At 43.9% G+C, this 21,781-nt stretch overlaps 1 protein-coding gene across 29 annotated transcripts in view; it reads right to left on the bottom strand.

Moving 5' to 3' along the window:
- LOC119976166 (disks large homolog 1) overlaps window positions 1-21,781 on the bottom strand; it is a 426,844-nt gene that overhangs the window by 286,745 nt on the left and 118,318 nt on the right. The window contains exon 1 of one of the 29 annotated variants that reach the window (XM_038816421.1): window positions 16,011-16,559. The exons of 27 other annotated variants lie outside the window; for them this stretch is intronic. In XM_038816421.1, coding sequence (XP_038672349.1) covers window positions 16,011-16,112 — 102 coding nt within the window. In that variant the 5' untranslated portion in view covers window positions 16,113-16,559. Of the gene's footprint in view, window positions 1-16,010; window positions 16,560-21,781 lie in introns of those variants that run through there. One more of the 29 variants, XM_038816424.1, reaches the window with a different exon arrangement.

Consider the following 21,781-nt stretch of genomic DNA (forward strand, 5'->3'; position numbering starts at 1 on the left):
CACATTGAGTGCGGCGGGCAACACGGGCCCAACAACCCAGGGCCTGCCTTGATCCTGCCACCAGGATCATCGACAGGCAGGATCTCCTCAGGCTCCTCCTGGGGCCTCGTGCCAGCAGGAGGTGGTGGTGCAGATGCCTGCTCCACCCCTGTCGGCTGGTCACTGGAGGGCCCCAGATACAGGCCCGGGATGGTGGCAGAGGTGCCCGAAGACAGCGGTTGGGACAGGGGTCTTCCAAACTATAACCCGCTAAGAACCGAAGAATCAGGGTGTTATCGCTGACCCCCTCCCCTGAGAAACTGAACAAGTCCAGGGTGCTAAATTGTACTGAGTGGAACGGTCTCTTGAGGGGGACAGCGACAGCTTCCTCACTATCCCCCTGCCTCTTTTCTTTCGGGAACTGGGCGTGACACTTATGGAAAAGAACTTGGATTGACGCCGTTTGCAGGGGAGAGGGTCACACACCAGGGAGACCGCTATCTCTGGAGGCCCCTCCAGGCTGAAGCCTTGTCCCTCAATGCTTCTCTCCAGAATTAGTGGCTGGGACAGAGCACCCTCTGGTTACAGGTCATGCACCTCACTACCGCCACCCAGAGGGGCCTGCGCAGAAATGTCACTGGGCCCGACGTCCGATGGCGAAATGTCACTGTGCTGAGGGTGTTGCTGGGTGATGGCAGGGTGAGGCGTAACGGCTGCATCCCAGTAAGTTGGCCGGCGCATTGAGTATAAAAATTGGCAAGTCATGTTCCAGCTGTATAGAACCTTAGTTAGGCCACACTTGGAGAATAGTGTTCAATTCTGGTCGCCACACTACCAGACGAATGTGGAGGCTTTAGAGAGGGTGCAGAAGAGATTTACCAGGATGCTGCCTGATATGGAGGGCATTAGCTATGAGGAGAGGTTGAATAAACTTGGTTTGTTGTCACTGGAACGAAGGAGATTGAGGGGCGACCTGATAGAGCTCTGCAAAATTATGAGGGGCATAGACAATGTGGATAGTTAGAGGCTTTTTCCCAGGGTAGAGGGGCCAATTACTAGGGGGCATAGGTTTAAGGTGCGAGGGGCAAGGTTTGGAGGAGATGTACGAGGCAAGTTTTTTTTTATACAGAGGGTAGTGGGTGCCTGGAACTCGTTGCGGAGGTGGTGGTGGAAATAGGGACGATAGTGACGTTTCACGGACATCTTGACAAATACATGAATAGGATGGGAATAGAGGGATACGGACCCTGGAAGCGTAGAAGATTTTAGTTCAGACCAGCAGCATAGTCAGCGCAGGCTTGAAGGGCCTGTTCCTGAGCTGTACTTTTCTTTGTTCTTTAGTAGCCAGAGGCACTGGGTCAGTCAGGGTCAGAGGGTCAGAGGGTCAGAAGGATCCAAACCTGACCGCTGGCAAATTGCCCTGTTGGTCTTCCTCTCAGCCTTCCGGCTACGCAGCTGTCCCCTCATCTCCACACCAGTGGAAGTAGAGGCGGCGGCGGCACCATCAGCGGCAGTGCTAGAGGTGGGGCAATTTTTTCTAACATGCCGCACGTTCTTGCAGGCGTGGTACTGCACGCCGGCCGCGAACCAGAAGATGCGGTAGGTTTTGTCCCCAAATGGGATCTCAAAGGTCCCTTCCAGGACCTCCTCCCGGGCCAGACAAAGACTTGGCGCCGGAAGGAGAAAATGTGCTCGAGGGTGTGGTCTTTGAGGCCGAGCTTGCCCCTTAATTGGTAAGAGAAATAATTGGGTACTCTAAATTTATTTTTGTTTTAAATTCTGCTGGTAAATGCAAGGTTAATGAAATTTCTACTCAGATTTTAATTAACTTTTTAAAAATTACCAAGTGCCTAATTTTCAGTGATGTTATTTTATCTTTTTAATTCTCCTCAGTTATTCCCATAAAATCCTGAAAAATTATTTTGTTTGAGAATTTATAATACCAACTAGGGCGAGACTTTACGGTTCCCCCAGGGATGGAACCACAAAATTGGGCACCATCCTGGTGCTTACCCATCCCCATGGTAGTATTTTACTAGTGCGAGAGGGGGCATTAAGGGGCCAATTGAGCGACCCCACTAAAGATATTTTATCCGCAGTTGGAGGGACCATGCTGAGCATTCAGTCCAGCATGTTTCACTGGTCAAGACCCGCAGATAACGGCGCATTCCCGGCGCACGAGTGCCAAGCATTGGGAACTGTACATCAGCTGGGAGCCCTGTGGGATTTCCAACTTGTGACATCACGTCAGCACTCAAAAAAAGTGCAGATTTTGGAATTCTTCAGCTTTCGGAATTTCGGATAATAGATGCTCAACCTGTACTGAATAGATATAAACCTACCCTCACAATGTACCTTACTTCACTCCTAACACCAATCACCACTCAATAACCAAGAAAGTATGAAACATGGACTCAGGTTTTCACCTTGCCATTTTACCAAATGTATACAAACATTCATGTATACAGGTATATGCCAAATCCCTGCCAATGCTGCCATTTTGAAGGTGGACAAGTTAAACAGATTGTACCTCCATGTTCCCACCAAGCATTGCTCTGGCCTATTTTTCACTCTTGGCAGCAAGAGGAACAGTAAAGGTCTTGGGGAGTTTCTTTTCCATTTTATAGCAAAATAGTTGCATTTAAATGAGAACAACATTACTCTGAAGTCAATATCGGCAATTCCTTTACAAATGCTCAATATGATAGTACAGTACATATAGCTCTGGCATGAATTTCAAAATGAGACTGATCAATGACACATGGACTAAAACTATTTTGGAAGTACAATAATTATCCCGGATTAATTTCGTAGCAAGTCATTTGAAAGGTTAGCTTTTAAAAGCTAACAAGTATCTCTAAGTTTTTAAAACTGTAAATAAGAGACTACATGAAAGCTTAAGAATAACCCACGGTCAAGGAGACAAGAAAAATAAACCTTTATTAGAAAGGATTTAGTATCAGTCGGGGAAGGTGGCAGGGCCAGATGGGTATCCGGTGGAATATTATAAAAATTCAAGGATAAGTTGGCACGCCCTCATGGTGAGGATGTTTGAGGCGGCGATAGGGAAGGGGGTGTCACCACAAACTTTGGGGTTGAATCGATTTTCCTGTTGCTTAAAAAATATAAGGATCCGACGGAGTGTGGGTCATATAGCTTTTAAACGTGGACGCAAATGTATTGACCAAGGTACTGACAGGTGGGCTGGTGGAGTGCCTCCCGAAGGTGATAAATGAAAATCAGACGGGGTTCGTGAGAGGAAGGCAGCTCTTTTCGAAAGTTAGAAGGGTATTGAACGTGGTTATGGCACTGGCAGAGGGGAAGGAAACAGATGGTTGTGGCATTGGACACCGAGAAAGCATTTGACCGGTAGAATGGGGGTACTTGATGGCAGTCTGGACTGGTAAAGCTAATATACAAGGAGCTGAGGGCTACTGTCCACACAAATAACATCAGCCCGAGATACTTTTCTCTCCACCATGGGACTAGGCACAGATGTCCTATGTTCCCCCTGCTGTTTGCACACGCGATTGAGCCGTTGGCCATCGCGTTAAGTAGTTCGGGTGTATGGATAGGGAGTGTGGGGGAAGTAGCACATAGGGTGTCCTTATATGCTGATGACTTGTTATACGTGTCGGAACAGACTGTCAATATGGTGAATATTGGAGCTGCTTCAGGTGTTTGGGTTTGTCAGGGTACAAATTAAATCTAGACAAGTGTGAGTATTTTGTGGTGTCTCGGCCAGGGGTGGGGGCAGGGACTCATTTTAGATACCTGGGGGTGCAGGTTGCCCGGGTGTTGGGGGGGGGGGGGGGGGGCTCCGTAGGTGCAACATTTCTAGTTTGGTGGGGAGGGTGAAAGCTGATCTGGCAAGGTGAGATGGTCTCACTCGGTCACTGGCGGGTCAGGTACAGGTAGTTAAAATGAACGTGTTGCCGCGATTTCTCTTTATTTTCCAATGCCTACCGATTTTCCTGCCAAAGGCATTTTTCAGAGAGATTGAAGGAATGATTACCTCGTTCATATGTGGAGGGAAGGTGGCCAGAGTTAGAAAGGTGCTGTTACAGAGGGGAAGGCAGGCAGGGGGTTTGGGTCTTCCGAACCGGACGTACTACTACTGGGCGGCGAATGTGGAGAAGGTGCGGAGCTGGGTCAGAGGGGTTGATTCCAGTGGGTCAGAATGGAAGAGAGTTTGTGTAGGGGGCCGGGAACAAAGGCGTTAGCAACAGCGCTGCTCCAGATAGCCCCGGGGAAATACTCGGAGTCCGGTAATAATAGCTTCATTGAAAATTTGGAGGAAGGTTTCCCAACACTTCCAGTTATGGGCAGGGTCAAGGAAAATGCTGATTCGGGGGAACCACAGATTCGAGCGAGGGAAATGGGACAGACATTTTTGGAACTGGGAGAAGGGGATTAAGACACTAAAGATTTGTTTCTTGGGGATCGATTTGTAGGATTGAAGAAGCTGGGAGCGAAGTATGGGCTGGAGCAGAGGGAAATGTTTAGATACGTGCAGGTTTGGGATTTTGCAAGAAAGGAGATACAGAGTTTCGGGTGGAGCCAGCCTCCACATTGCTGGAGGAGGTGCTGATGACAGGGGGACTGGAGAATGGAGTAGTGTAGGCGGTTTACGGGGCTATTTTGGAAGAGGAGAAGGCACCACTGGAAGGGATCAAAGCAAAGTGGGAGGAAGAGTTGGGAGAGGTTATAGAGGAGGGGGTCTGGTGTGAGATGCTCCGGAGAGTAAATGCCTCCACCTCGTGCGCGAGGTTGGGGCTGATACCACTGAAGGTGGTATACAGAGCACTCACGAGGGTGAGGATGAGCCGATTCTTTGAAGGGGGTAGAAGATGCTTGTGAACGTTGCCGGGGGGGGGGGGGGGGGGGGGGGGGGGGGGCAAAATCACATTCATATGTTTTGGTCCTGTCAAAAGCTAGAGGATTACTGGAAGGAGATTTTTAGGGTAATCTGTAAAGTGGTGCACCTGAAACTGGACCCGGGCCCTCGGGAGGCCATATTCGGGGTGTCGGACCAGCCAGGGTTGGAAACGGGTGTGGAAACCCGTCAATGAGGATATTATTACTGGACTCCCTGAGTATCTCCCCGGGGCTATCGGGAGCAGCGCTGATGTACGCCTCGTTGATCACCCGAAGGCGGATCCCGTTGGGATGGAGAGCAACCTCTCCACCCTGTGCCCTGGCATGGCGGGGGGACCTGTTGGAATTCTTGATTCTTGAGAAGGTCATGTTTAAACAGAGGGGGAAGGATGGAGGGGTTCTACAATTCATGGACATTATCCACTTTCAAGAATTATCCAACATTGAAGGGGGGGGGGGGGGGGAAGAGAGATCCTGTATGTGTTGATGGTGACTATGGGTGATTCTGGATTCCTTTTTGTTATTTGTTTATGTTAAGATGCGGGCAGTTGTTTGGGGGTTGGTGGGAGGGTGGGATTGTTGTTGATATGAGGATTGACATTATATTCATTGCTGCTTAATTTTTTATTGTTGGTAGGTGCAAATTTGGGAGAAGACGTGAAAAAGGAGAATAAAAATATTATTTAAAAAAAGAAAGGATTTAGTATGAAAGTCAAAGGAAAATGGAACTGTTCCACAAAAGGAGATTTCCTTTGAGCTTTCACAAAGCAACTTCTCACCAACACAAGTCTGATGACTGTAAATTTAAGCTAATCTGTACACAGAATGGCATGTCTCAAACGTTAAGCTTCTCCAATTTTAGTTAGTACAAATGCACTAGCAAGAACAGGTCGAGAGATGAGGGGCAACATTTTACTACATTTGAAAACCAAAACAGCAAGTAAAAAAATCATACTTCACAAATGATTACGGTCATGAAGCATTGAACAATGCCACATCCAAATATTGTCATTTATTCCCTCTTTGGCATCAATTATACTCACTTCCATCCTGCCATATGTTGGACATGAACACAAAACGTCACTAAAATGAGGTCACTGTATCAGGAAATGCAACTGTGCACTCATGTCATCGAGTCTCCCAAAATAGTGATTTGCCTTCCGAGACCACATTACATACAAAGCAATCCAAGTCACAATTTATTTCAAAAAGGGCCTTGATAATAGAACTGCCTTTCTAAACCAATACACTGAAGTTATTATAATCCATTGAATATCTTTTTATTTTTGCTTTAGTTTAACCACCGTACAGCAATTACTTTCAGAAAATGGCTGGGGGTTACTTGTCATAACACCATAAAAATGACATAGCTAATCCAGTTCAGTTTCTGATACCAATGCTCAGCATGACATTTATTTCACCAAGTAATAATTTTTATCTGTATTAGTACTGGGTACAGAGGTTATCAGACTATCAGTTGAAAAAGTTATTGGTGAATGGTGAGATTGCCAAATGATACCTATAATGAAAAGACAGATGAGTAGCATGATAGAAAGCAAAGCAAAGGGCAAGTGATTCAACAGTCAAGGTAAAGAGGCAACAATGAAAATATTCTAAACTGTGGTGGTTAACTCTTCATGTATATCAGTTAACAAATGTGGTAACGCCCATACTAAAATTTATCTGACACCAAATAGTTTATTCTTTTAATAGAACTGGTGCCCATTTTCCTGGCATACCTAGCAGCACATCTGTGAGTATCAGATGACAGATCGCACTTTGTTTTTCCTAAACTATGATATTTAGTGATTATGTCTTCCTGAGAAACAAGGTTATGCTCTGTGTTGAAGTTTTGATGTGTGAACAGGTGCACACAACGTTTTAACAATTAGACAATTACAGTAATAAAGTATTCGAAGACTTTCAATAATCACTAAAATTTAATCTGACTAACTTTCTCCATCAGCCCTTTAGTATGAACAATGCACACCCTACTCCTAGTGGAGATAATGATTTGTTCCTAAGTACACAGCATCACCAGTGCTCAGACATGCATAAAAATGGCCAATAATATCTCACCATCTTAATTTTCCTCCAGAATGGAGAAATCATACCTGCTGCGAATAGTGTAACAAATCAGTAATCGTGCAACAACTGTGTCCCTTCTCTATCAAAACAAAATTGGGTTTCAAACTGCTGTAGCAGAATTAAGAGTTCGCAGGACATTGAACACCAAGAACATTTGGGGAGCCTTTCCTGTCACATATTTCCACCCCCACCAACCAACATCACCTACCCCACGCACCACCTCAATCTATTAGAATACTAATGTGCAGCAAAATGCATGAATAATGCTGTAAAATCTTTCAACCTTTATTAATAAGAAAGCAATTTAAATATACTAAATGAAGCTGATGCTGATCCAACCATCGCATGCTGTTTTCCACATTCTGGTGTCTTTTACCTGGGCACAAAGTTCCATAATGTACTGTTGGTCTTAAGGGGTGTTTTGTTGGGGGGGGGGGGGGGGGGGATCACTGATGAGCCACAGCAATATTGTTCTAGCTAAATGCACTAATTTTAAAATAAGCTTTCCATACAATATCCATAAATATGCCATGCGTGTATTCATATACCAAGCATCTACTTCTCTGAACACTGCAGTCTTTCCTCTTTCCCCAAAGTTTGGAATTATGGCATTCAACAGACAAGTACATCATGTTACAACCTCCAGCTTTGTCTCGCAGATGCGAGCGGCACTTGACTTCAGCACATTGTTTGCTGAGAATCTTGACTCTCAGAGTTTCACACACTAGATCAGGCCCTACTCTACCCACAGTTGGATTCCGTTTGTCCTTCACCATGATATTCCCAGTTGGTGGTGGTTTGTTCTGTTGGCCTTGGATAATTACTTTAACTTGTCAAGCTGACAATCAAAGTTCCCCTCTCCATACAATGCTTGTGTTTCCATGTTGCTCAAGTCCAACATTTTATCTGTACTGCACACCCCTTTGGCAGTTAGCCAATAAGCAGTAACCAAGTAATTAGAACATGTAAAGATCGAAAAACTTGATACTATTTGACCAAACTCTCAAATTAAGTACGGATTCATAAGTTATACAAATGTCAATATTGAGATCACATGCCCAACTCCATCCATTACTAATGTTTAATTTATCAATCCATATTCCTAATTTACCACATTTGGTTATTGTATTGGACAATACTGCAACACTTATTTATTAATTCATTCGTAGGAGGTGGGTGGTGCTAACTGCCCTCAAGCAGCTGGTATTGAACTACTGCAGTCCATGTGTCGGGACTGGTTTAGCACACTGGGCTAAATCGCTGGCTTTTAAAGCAAACCAATGCAGGCCAGCAGCACGGTTCAATTCCCGTACCAGCCTCCCCGGACAGGCGCCGGAATGTGGCGACTAGGAGCTTTTCACAGTATCTTCATTGAAGCCTACTTGTGACAATAATTTCATTTTAATTTCATGTGGTGTAAGCACACGCACGGTGGTGTAAGCACACCCACAGTGCTGTTAGGTCAGAAGCTCCATGATTCTGACCCAGTGAGTGAAGGAACAGTGACATATTTCCAAGTCAATTTGCATACGGTTTGGAGAGAAACTTGCAGGTGTTCCCACGTGCCCTTGTTCTCCAGAGTGATGACTGTAGGTTTCACGTGGCCTATGTTTCACATGCTTGCGATATGGTGCCCTTTATGTAGAGGGATAATAGCCTGGCTCGGGTAGTTGTTGCAAACTGGTTTATTTACACCATGTGCAATATATACAAGGCTGAGTAGGCATATCTTCCCCAAGTGCTGCCTGTTTGGTCGGCTTCAGAGTCTCGAGCACATGACTACTGATGTCAGTAATACATCACCCATTCGCAGAGCTATTCTATTTTTTAAAATAAATTTAGAGTACCCAATTCATTTTTTTCCCAACTAAGGGGCAATTTAGCGTGTTCAAACCACCTACCCTGTACATCTTTGGGTTGTGGGGGAGAAAACGACACAAACACGGAGAATGTGCAAACTCCACACGGACAGTGACCCAGAGCCGGGATCGAACCTGGGACCACGGCGCCGTGAGGCAGTAGTGCTACCACTGCGCCACCGTGCTGTTCCCGCAGAGCTATTCTATTAACCGATTAGATGACCACAGGTGCAGGAGTTGTCACCAGCTGCAGAAATTTGAGCTCTGGATTTTGGAACTTGAGCACCCTTGAGGCACAGAACAACTTAGGTAGCACGTTTAGGGAGATGATCACACTGAAGGTTAAGACAGTGCAGGCAGAAAGGCAATGGATGACCACCAGAGAGATGAAGGGGAAAGGGCCAGCTGTAGACATTCATATGGGGGAGCGAACAGCCAGAGGTCATGGTTACATCAGTAGCAATAACACAGATAGAAAGGAGGAATGAGTTCCTGAAAGCAATTTCGAAACAACTGGGAAAGCAGACTTAAGGCATTAATTTCAAGATTACTCAGTGCGACATGCGAGTGAGTACAGAAATAGGAGGATAGAAAAAATGAATGAGTAGTGGAGAGAAGTTGCACAAGGGGAGGTTTTAAATTTCTGAGACATTGGAATGATTCTGAAGCAGGTGGGACCTGTACAAGGAGAGGTACCACGCCTGGGAACAATGGGATCTGTACAAGGAGGAGAGGTACCATGACTGGGAACAATGGGATCTGTACAAGGAGGAGAGGTACCACGACTGGGAACAGTGGGATCTGTACAAGGAGGAGGGGTAGCACGACTGGGAACAGTACATTGACAGGGAAATTTCCCAGTGCTGGTTAGTGACCGTACTTCATTGGCTGCAAGTTACTTGTTGTCGTGAAGGTGTTGAGTCATAGTCATAGAGTTTTACAGCACAGAAAGAGGCCCTTCGGGCGATCATGCCTATGCCGACCATCAAATGGGTTCCGAAGATGATCAGCCGGTTGACAAAAGTGGGTTGGGGGGGGGGGAATGTTTGAAAAACACCCGTTTAGGGAGTGATAAAACTAAAAGGTTTGGTGCCTTGGTTTAGGATCTTCTCCAATGTCTCTGCAGTAATGTCTTCTAAAAGCACTCCCATCTACTTATCACCCTTCATACGAAATCAATCATATTTTACAGGTGAATAATGCAATGGAATGTGGAACTAAATGGCAAATGATGGGGCAAAATACACAAGACCATTTTACCTAAAAAATACTAAAATCTGCCGTTTGTGCAGCATTCCCAACCAGCAATTAGAATCTAAAATTAACCATACCCTGACACTGCAGGGCGAGCAACCATTCAGCAAGAAACCTAGCAATTTTACATCTTCAGTCTTATTTGCCATAATGGATATCCTCATTGCAACCAACACAACACAACACTAATACAAACAGCAGTGCAGATACAAAACTATATGGTCACTTACTCATCACTGGACATTGAGCAGTTATTAAAAACTATTTTCTTTGAAATGGATGACTTTGATTTTTCCTTCCCTAGCAGACTTACACTATGGAACATATTTAGGAAAATGTATCCATACCTCATTACAGAAACATGCATTAGATATACTTATATTGGATATTTCCTTGGTCTTATTGGTACATTAATTGTGAGCTTCACTTAAGCTCCAGTAACAGCCACCTCCACAGAAGCAAATATTGCAGAAACTTCGTAATGTAATTGATACTTTTAAGTTTTGTTTTTATTAAAAGGCAAAATCTTTCAAACACAGGTGAACAGGTTAAAATTAGTTATGAATGGGAGGAGAAAATGAAAGGTTGGTTAAGATATGGTCACTTTTGTTTGTCTCTGAAACACAAATCCATCTGTAGGCTGGAAAAAGCAACGTAATGAATATTCTCCATTTCTTGCCAAAGTGACTGAAACACAGACACTCACGATGTTTTAACAGACCCCAAATTCAGTTGAAAACATCACATAAGGCAAGCTTCTGTTTGCCTGCTGTGGAATACATCCTTTCCTTTTACAGCATCCTTTCCATTAGGTGAAGGCCTCATTTATCACCAAGAAGAGTATGGGGCATGCTGGAGAAGTCAAGGCTGTGCCATTTTAAAGTAAATGCAAGAGCTCTCTGGAGTTAAATCATTTCTTTGTCTGCCTAGGAACCTTGAACACAGTAGATCAATGCTGGCTTGCACGGACACCTGGAGAAGAGTTGCAAGATATTCCCTTGTCTCAGGTTAAATTCATGGTCCATTAGAGATGGGGGTAGGCTGGCTGCTCGATCATCAGCAGCGCCTTGAAGTATCTCATGCCAGCGCAACTCGCCAAGAAAATACTGGAGTACAATTCATCATAGCCTTCCTCCTTGCAATACAGATATGGTGGTTGCAGAACCTGGACATAAAATGGTTTGTTCTATGTTCCAGTTAACAGCCAATAAGTAACAGCACCCCAGGTCTGAATCCTTGTCCACTGTATCTCACATCAGGCTTCTGCACATTACAAGCTCATGAGGCAGCTTCTAATGTGCCAGCCACATCAATGTTTCAGAAATTGAGGAGCAATGCGTATTTATCTCGCAATGAGCTTTGACAAAGACAGCTGATTCCCACACCAGCGTGCTCAGATTGATAGGTCAGCACCCAGTTTCCCTAATAATTTCTCCGGCATAAGCAGATGGAATCATGAAACACAATACACCGGTCCTTTAAGGTAGCAGAGCAGGTGGATACTGTGGTTAAGAAAGCTAGATTAGCCTAGGCATTTAAGAGCAGGGAAGTGAAAGCTGGAACTGCATAAAATGTTGTTTAGGCCACAGGTAAAGTATTGTGTGCAGTTCTGGAATCCACATTCTCGGAGGGATGTGATAGCAATTGAAAGGGTGCAGAGGATATTTACCAGGATATTGCCTGGGCTGGACAGTTTTAGCCATGAAGAGAGATTGGACAGAATGGGGTTGTTTTCCTTGGAGTAGAGGAGACTGATGGGGGACATGATTGAGATGTATAAAATTATGAGGGCCATCGATGAAAGTAGATAAGAAACTATTCCCATTGGTGGAGGGATCAGCGACCAGTGGGCATAGATTTACAGTCAGGGGCAGTCGGTTTAGAGGGGACGGGAGGAAAAACTTGCAGCCAGAGCGTGATGAGAGTCTAGAGCTCGCTGCCTGAAAGAGTGGCGGCAGCAGAGGCCCTCATAGCATTTAAGTATTTAGATGTACACTTGCGATGCCAAGGCATACGAGGCTATGGGCCAAGAGCTGGAAAATGGGATTAGAATGGTTTGGTGGCTGTTTTTGGCTGCCTAGTGATGAGCCAAAGTACCTTTTCTGTGCTGTGACTCTATGACTATATCACAAAATACTGGTGAAAATTTCAGAAGCAACAATAAAACACAAGTGAATTTATTAAAACCAAGTGTTCTGCCTATAGGGTTTGAAAAGCTTTTACATTAATGGGTGTGGAAGAAAAATCTTCTGGTTGAAAGCCAGTGTCAAAACACTACCAGTATAAAAGGAAAGCTCTGCCGACATTCAGGTTAAACATGCCCTGATGATAATAATTCTATTTTTAATATTCCAAAAGTCAGTCAGAAACCTGGAGATACTAAAAGACCATACAGCTTGTTCAGTCATGTGCGGCAACAATAATGGAAAATACTAAACAATAGGCCAGTAATGATGACCAACATGATCAAATAGCATGGTAGCACTATTATATCATAACAAACATTTTGGGAAGAGGGTGTGGAGGGAAAAAAAACACAACAAATTGATTGTGCAGAACTTACTATCAGGGACAATTCATTAGGCAAGGAGATTTCTTGATAACAGAGGCAACTAAATACAAAACAAAAGCAATAGCAAAGAAAGAGATTGTCAGAGCAAAATCGTAAAGATTTGTCTGCACCCTTCAAAAAAATGCTATTCATCATGAGACAAGTCTCATGTTACCAACTGGTCTGTGGTGCTTTACTTCCTTTTCATCTGGAATTTAATCCACAGTGCAAAGCTCTAATCACAATTTGGCAGATCTTAATGAATATTTAGTGATCATAATTCAAAATACTGCAACGATGATCAAACAAACAATGTCATTAATTGGCCCACAATTAGCTCACTTGTTTTTTTTATAAAATCAGCTCTTGCGCACTCCTAGCTTCCACTGAAGACGGCTAGTAGAAAGCATAAATAATGCCTATTTTTTTTTTTAAGTGCTGTAGTTTTTACTTGGACTTCCCTAAAAATAAATACCTTACCACTCTGATTCTTGCTGAATGGACAATTGCATCACAAAGTGAAATAATGAGCAACATTAGGGCAGCATGGTGACACAGTGGTTAGCACTGTTGCCTCACAGCACAGGGACCTGGGGTCAATTCCAGCCTTGGGTGACTGTGGGGAGTTTGCACATTCTCCCCGTGCCTGGGTGGGTTCCCTCCCACAGCCACAAAGATGGGCAGGCGAGGTGGATTGGCCATGCTAAAGTTTCTCCTAAAGTGTTCAAACGGTAATGAAAATCGCTTATTGTCACAAGTAGGCTTCAAATGACGTTACTGTGAAAATCCCCTAATCGCCACATTCCGGCGCCTGTTCGGGAAGGCTGGTACTGGAATTGAACTCACGTGCTGACCTGCCTTGGTCTGCTTTACAAGCCAGCTATTTAGCCCACTGTGCTAAACCAGCCTACAGGGATAGGGTGGGGTGTTGGGTGAGAAAGGGTGTCCTTTCCAAGGACTGGTGCAGACTTGAGCCAAATGGCCTCTTTCTGCACTGTGGCAATTCTATGGTTCTATGATAAATCCAAGATGGTCCTGTTACACCCCTCCTCAACTGGGTCTGCAAAATGGGAAATGGCAACCAGTTTGAGAAAATATCAGCTAGGAAGCAAAAAACATTCCTGACTGCTACCTGCTGGAAAAGCAGAGAGTGGGTAGTTACCAGGCTTCGTAAGTCTCACCCCTGTTAGGTCAGGAGTTCAAGCCATCCTCCAGGGATTCAACAAATAAGCTAGGCTTCCTGAGGTCAGAGATGTTAAACTGAGGTGCCAACTGCACAGATCCTCCAGCCAACAGGCCCAAAAATAGCTTTGATAAAGGGGCATCCAGACTCGAAACGTTAGTTCCCTTTTCTCTCCACAAATGCAGTCAGGCCTGCTGAGATTGTCCAGAATTTTCTGTTTTTGTTTCAGATTCCAGCATAGTCCGTAATTTGCTTCTATTTTAAACCCCAAAATAGTTGCTATTTGTCAGGCTTTCCTATGTGCCAATTAGCTGATGTGTTTCCCTTCAAGGGTAAGGAACTTGAAAAGTATGGCCATGAAGGTGATAAACTTTGCAAGTTCTCTCAAAACAAAAAGCAGCCAACTCAGCTCTGCTATCCTTACTGTCAAATCACTCACTGATACGGACTCTCAGCTTATGCATCAAGTACCTTGCTGGTTTACTAAGTAGCCACAAACAGCCATGGAAACATGCCAGCAACAATTACAAGAGGAAAGTACTGATGAGTTGTATTATCAGTTCAACCACAGGCACTTGAAAGGTGATCCCAGTAATGATCACGTACAGATTGGAGCTTCGTGAACTGTACTATATCTTCCAAAGTTAAAATTGGATCCAGCTATCATGAAAGTAGAGTGCCGATACATACACCGCACAAGAGCATCGAAGACTCACACAGGAGATGTATGGTATTTAAACGACTGTTAGACCTATCCAAGATACTGAACTAGCCAGTTCCAGCAGTTTTGAAACTGATGACAGACCAGTCCTGCAAGTTTATTTTTAAACTGAACTGTACCACGACCCCATGTCATATCAACAAGCAGACTTTGAATCTAACTGTAGATTCAACTGCCTGCTTCAAAATGTCACATGCATCTTACAATGCATTTGCATACTGAACCAAAGTTACTCGCCACCTCTACAACTGTTCACCAAATTAAGTTCTTGGTCACAAGCCACTGCAGAGAGATAAAGGGATGGGGAAAAAGGAAGACCTTTTGTTTTAAAGGGCAGCATTCACTTTCGAATATGTCCACTCATTGGGCAGATTGCTGCACAACACAAATGGGGTTTTTCACAGTAACTTCATTGCAATGTAGGCCTACATGTGACATTAAAGATTATTATTATTAAAGATCTCCACTTGCACAGGACAATTACAAAACAAAAAGTAAGTACCGCAAAATAAAAACTTATATTTTGCTCTGGGAATCAGATTTAATAGCCGTACCTGTCTGAGGGAGCCAATGGTAGCTTTAGAACACAATGGCTTTTTCAGGCCAGCAAACTTTGCCAACATTTTAATTTTACTTCTTTGAACATAGTGTACCGGAACTAAGACATATTGAATGGCCTACAATTTAAACGGAATTATTTTGAGAACCAGCAATGGATGCCTACGACATTTGCAACATTGTTCAGTCATGCATAAATTATCACACTTATGAGATTACGGCTGAAAATCAATTTAATCACCGACTTGTTTGAATAAACTTGCCTTCTAGTTTTTAATGAACTGACTTCAGAACACAAGAGCCTTCAACTGCAGCATTTTCAGCTGATCAAACAGAACCGCAAAAAAAAAGCAACTGCATGCAAAACTATTCCCAATTTCAAGGATTTGCGACTGTTTTTCTCTAGATCTTGAGTGAATTCTAAAGAACCCAAGCATTTTAGAATGTCAAACTGCCTTTGGCATTATTCTAAAAATCCAGTGTGCATCCAAACATTATAGGACCTAAAGACAAAATCTCAAAGATTGCGTGTCCTCATTGCTGGTCGAAAGGTTGCACAAATAAAATCCTGAAGGGAACATGAACCAAGACTAATGCTCAGGCAACTGAATTTCACGCCACAAAATTAAAAAGGCCATCAAATTCTGCCAACAAGCAGCAAGATAAAGGCCCGTTTTAACGGGTTCTCATAACGATGAGCTGCCGCTATGTCCCACTTTACATTCAATAGTTTGTAGGCAGTTAAACAGTCGAACGCACCGATTTCCCATTGATTGAATTGCAGTATACAGTGTCAGCACCATTCAAAAGGGATGGCTCGTTATCTACGGAACTAATATCGACATCAGTTTGTGCACACTGAAAAACTTACACATGCACCACTGATTCGCATTGTATTTTAATATAAAACACTCATGCAGGAATGCCATTTTCACCCACCTTACATCCAAACATCAGTGATACAGTACTGTTGGTACACGCCACTTTACAGTGACACAGCATTGGAGAGAAACAATCCAAGTTTTTGATGCTAGGAGACATGTTAATTCCAGGCTGATCAATGACAGATTACAGAGGGACTGAACGGCTCAGTAAAGAGCGACTTACAGCCTCTTTCAGCATCTACTCCCATCTCTGGCATCCACACTTCTGACAGCTCCTTGGGTGGACTTGCATTCCTCTCTGTACTTTTATTCTCTCTCTCTCCTCCCCATGTCCTCCCCAACACACACTCACAAACTCTTGTCCACCTTCTGACGCAGATGCACGCTCCAAAAAAGATTTCACAATAAATCTGCCATCATTTGGTTGTCTTCATTTCCAAGGGGGCCATTTCTGTCTGGGACTTAATCTGTCCAAGGCAAAGAGTCTCAGACGGGTCTGAATGCCAGAGTCAGATGAACTGAACACACTGCAGCAGCTCCACCTGCTGCAGTGCAACTAATGTCATCTCCTCCATAGGATAAGAAGCACAGCAGAGACACAAAGGCAATGGTATGCTGGATTGCACGAGGGGGGAGGGGGAGGGGTAGCTTGTTGCAGCGAGAAACTCATTACATGCCCTGGCAGTCATGAACCCGACAGCATCCCTGCAAGGTACTTTCATGTCAAGATCACTGGAGCTGTAAGCTGGTGAAACCACATCATCAGAATCAAAGCGGCAGTGATTTTATGGATCATGCCGTATATGCACAAAGTGCTTATTTTTTTAAACGTACACCACAGATTAAATTGGAATGCTCAGTGTTTTTATAAGCCTACCCTCAGCCTCTTTACATACTTAAAAAAAAATCAACCAAAATATTTGAACAGAAAGCATCAATTCACGCTGTTAACATCCAATAGTGTCACTACCCACCCCCACAAATCAAAGCTGTTTAGTTTCAACTGACTTAAAAGAATGCTACGAGAACCGTGTATAGCAATGAGATTAACAGTGGGGATTGTACAGCACAGCTTTTGAACCTAAGGGGTCCTATTATTATAAGCACACTGCTGTGACTGTACAAGCCTGATCAAACCCTTGGGTAATTTTTCCAGTCGTCTTTATGCCATCCTCAAACACGTCTGAGCACTCCATCCCAGAACTGGCCAATCAAATCACACTGCCTTGTGTTGGACACAAGCTGGCACACGTGACCTGTCGCCCACATAATTTTCCCGTGGCTGAGCAGATTACACAAGCAATAACCTGACAAGCAGGCAGAGGGTGGTTATTAAATTTAGTCTGGCACAGTTATTTTTAAACTTTAATGCATTCTTTTAAGAGTGCAGCCTATTAGCAAATCTGCTATTTGCTCTGTGCAATGCCCTGAATCAAGTGATCCATGAGCCTTTTCACAAATAAAGCAGTCCAGGTCAGTCATCCTGTGGATAGTGCTAATAAAACAAAATATAAATGGAAACAGGGAGAGGAAGGAGAGGAGACGGAAGTAAAAAGATTCAAGCACTTTGGTGAACGCGAGGCCAGTGCCCAGGTTTTGAAACAGGTGAGCTCAGGACATGCTGAGAAACTGGGTGAAGTGATCCATTTGAATTACACCCAGTTTTGAATCCATCTCCCTGCCAAACAGAACATTTCCTTCAAAGCCCCCAACTCAAATAATTTCACTAATTTGTAAATAAAATCTATCGACAGCCAAGACTGAGACACTAAGCCCTGGAATCTCCTGCATGGCAATTGCCCAGCCACTACACGGAGTGAAATTTTGCCCGAAACAGGTTTACACAAAACGCAGGTGGTGTTGCCGAGACCTTTTACAGATAATTTTCACATTAAAGAAGGAAACCCTCCCTATCATTGCCCGGCGTAGGATTTGGAATTTGTGCTTCCAGCACCAGTGGGCTTGGTCAATTGCTTCCTGGGGGAAATCAGCAATTACCCAGAATCGAATGGCCCTCCCCTTTACTCCAGAGATGTCACATGCCTCATGGAGTTATGATGCTCTGCAGAAAAGGGCAATCGCCTGGCAAATACAGACCTGTACAACACCCTGCCTTATGCTGCAGAGATAACCAGTGTTTGCTGGAGGGATCCAGTGTTGCAAAGATCCAGAACAATGGTGATCTTCACCTTGACAGATAAGTAGCAGCCTGCCAGTTGACCATGGCTTGGGGTATTCCCCAAAACTCTACTTTGATGGTCAAGGGCATCCTTTGTAACAGCGTCTAGGTATATTATTCTTCTGACAGGTCCGGATACAATATGTGCCGCACGCTTATACAGAGCCGTTATTTGGGGTGGGGAATAGGTGTAAATAACCAGTGGGACACTGTCTCCGAGAATGTTGTTTCACTCTTGGTTCTTCTGCCTCTGTTGTTCCTTTTCTCGGTGGCACACGTCTGCTCAGCGGCACCCGGGGGGGGGGGGGGGGGGGGGGGGGGGGGGGGGGGCAATACAGCTGATTGGCCCAAACTGAAAGCACGGTGGGAAGTGAGGGGGTGGTTGGGAAGTGAGGGGGTGGTTGGGAAGCGATGGGGTGGAACGAGGTGTAGAGAGGAGAACCTGGCAGCTGTCGGGTTGCAAAGCCTTGGGTTCAGAGACCAGCAACATTTGGTGGCCAGGTGAAGAGAAAAGCTTTCAAACCACAGAAATAAAGTTGTAAGATTTAGCAACACATCCCAGGCCGAAACTGCTCCATCATGCAGGCACCAGATGACTTTGCATTGCGTTAGACTTAAATTTCTGGGCAAATATCTGCAATTGCATCATTTGCATAAATGTAATAAAAATATAGGTTGCTCTTTGAAATGGAATGTATCTATATATATGAGCAGAGTTTATGAAGACAGATTCCATCTGGAGGCAATACAAAGGAGGAAATTCACATGCAGCAGATTTCGGCTAGAATCAGGTACACATGAATTTCTACATACTCGTCTCATACAAGGCTGCACGTACAACAAATAGAACATGTGTTGCACTAAAATGTCAGCTTTTGTGCCATTTTAATAGCTGCGAAGTTCACTTCAAGTTAAGATGAGTTGTATTCCATTCCTGAACTCCCATTTTACAGAGTTTATTAGACCTGTAAGCAACAGTGCAACCTAAGCCAAGTCATGTAGGAAGAATAAACTAAAAGGTAGGTATTAGCAATCTATAGTGCGACAGAATGGTGCAGAAATAACCATGACAAGCATTACAATAGAAATATATTATAGAAGGTGCATGTGTGAAAAATGTAATTATTGCCAGCTGTAACTTCAAACTTTAAAAAAAATAAATTTAGAGTATCCAATTCATTTTTTCCAATTAAGGGGCAATTTAGCATGGCCAATCCACCTACCCTGCACATATTTGGATTGTGGAGGTGAAACTTACGCTAGTACTGACTAAATATTAAGAAAATAAATTCTAATTTTTCTCTGCAGGGAAATTGGAACATGAACAGAACAGCTGACCACTTTGTCAATTTTGCTGTTCAATTATTAAGTTGTTTGCCTTACTGTGAATCAAATTCATAATTTGTTCCTCCCGAGCAGCAAATGCAGCAGTTATCACGGCAATCAGGTATAATTTAATGAGAGGACGTTTACAGTTTCAGATCGATAAAAGTTCATTGCAGTAATCCTGCACCAATAGAAGCCAATGGCTGAAGAAATGTGCAGCTACGCAGAAGACAACTATTTTGACACATGATGGAGCAAGTTGGGACACCAATGGGCGACACAGCAGATGGGGCAAAGCTTCTCATCAAGATTAATCAAGCAATTATTATTCCTCTGGGGGACAGGTCACATTTCCTCAGGGAACTGCCTTGTCCCTCAAGATTCCAAGGGGAAAAGACCGAGAGGAATTGAGAAATCCCAGTAAAAATGTTGACGCGTCAACAAGTTCAGGACCATGGACAGCATACAACTCCTACAGCTTTATTACACATGCACAATTACTCAAAATATTTCTAAAGCACCTTCCCAAGACACTTCAAACAAGAGCTTGTGGATCTACGGTAGAAGATGTGAGATACGGTCATCAAAAACTTGATCAAAGAAGGAGGGTTTTCAAAGAGAAGGTGGTAAACAACAATGATGAGTGAATTGTAGAGAACAGGGTCTGGGCAGCTAAAAGACTGGTACGGCTAATAGATGATGCACCAGAAGCCAATATGGGAGATGGAAATAGGGGCAGGTTTATAGAGCTGAAGGAGTTTATGAAAAGGCATTGAAAGGATTCAAGTACAAAACATGAGAATTTACATTTTCAGGCACTGGAGAACCGGGAGCCACTATGTGTCGCCAAAGAACATGTAGGGAAGTTGTTTGGTTATGGGTGTTTTTGCATTAAGGGTGGAGATTAGCAAGAATACTGGAATAGTTTGGCAGTGATAAGTGCATAGGTGAGTGTTTTCGTAGGAGATGGCTGATGGCCAGGTTATCCAAGTGGAACTAGCAGTCTTTGCGAAGGAGAGGATAGTCCAGCCCATGCTGCACCTTGGCCTTGTTCCAGTGCCCTCAGTGGTTACCATGCACTAATCTCCAGTGCTCTCATTAGAGAGACTATTTTGTCAATCTCCAATAATCTCAGTAAATAGCCACAAAAAGGTTAACTACAACACTGGACACTTCGACCCCGGCAGTAGAGATCTATAATATTGGTAAGCTATAAGCACTTTTCCAAGATGAAATCCTCAATAAATGACCCCAAACCTTTCAGTTCCCCATACAGGTAAGTGACTGGTTCCACCTGGACTGCATGAGAAGAGCACTTTGCATTGATTAAATTCGAACATTTTGTATAGTCTACAAAAATGTTTAAATGAAAAGACCAAGAGAGAAAACAATCAGCTGAAAGAACGAGCAATTATAAATGTCATGATCTTAGGATGTCCCATGACACATTTACAGCCAAGTACCTTTGGAAATGCAGTTGCTGCTCGAAGTGTGAGACTACAGAACAATACATCTGTTCATATAAATAAATTCTGGAATTCTGAGCATCTATAACACAATATAAAAGAGGATCATGATGCAAGGCGAGTTGTGGAACTAGCTCTCTACATTTGCTAGTCCAGAAAAGAATTGCATAATTTAAGAGTTGTTCTGAAGATGCATTAAAATCTAGGCTGTGAAGGTCAGCAAGCTTTTGGTTTGAGTGCTGTCAGTATCAAAATTGCCCATTTGCCACTAATGCGCACACTCAAGACAAAAGTGCTTACTGCGATGGGCCTGATCAACTGAACCAAGATCCAGAATGACAAGAGGTTGGCGGTGGCAGGGCTGGGGAGCCATGGCAGCACTATGGGGGTGCTGCAATAGCAGCAGGGAAGCTGTGGCGTCAGGTCAAGGAAAGCTGTCGGACACAAGTACGAGAGGGGGATGGGCAGCTTTGATACAAGAGCTCCAGTATTAAAGAACATGACACCCTGGAGGTTGCTGTCGCCGATAATGAACAGGGAGTCTGCAGCAGTGGAACAGTTGTGCACAAGTACAAGAGAGAGATGGGCAGCTTCGATACAAGAGTTCCAGTGTTAAAGAACATGAAACCCTGGAGGTTGCTGCCGCCGATGGTAAACAGGGAGTCTGCAGCAGTGGAACAGTTGCAGGAGATTTGAAGTGTAATCTTACTGGAAGCAGAGAGCTCAATTGGAAATGTAACTACTTGGTCAGAGTACTGCTTCAAGAGATTCAAGTAAGTATCTGACTGGTGGTCATTGAAAAGTAAAACTGCAGACAGCAACGCCAACACGTTTGGCTTGAAATAACTGTTGATT

This window comes from Scyliorhinus canicula, chromosome 13 (genome assembly GCF_902713615.1).
Source record: "Scyliorhinus canicula chromosome 13, sScyCan1.1, whole genome shotgun sequence".
In the NCBI taxonomy this organism is placed as follows: domain Eukaryota; kingdom Metazoa; phylum Chordata; class Chondrichthyes; order Carcharhiniformes; family Scyliorhinidae; genus Scyliorhinus; species Scyliorhinus canicula.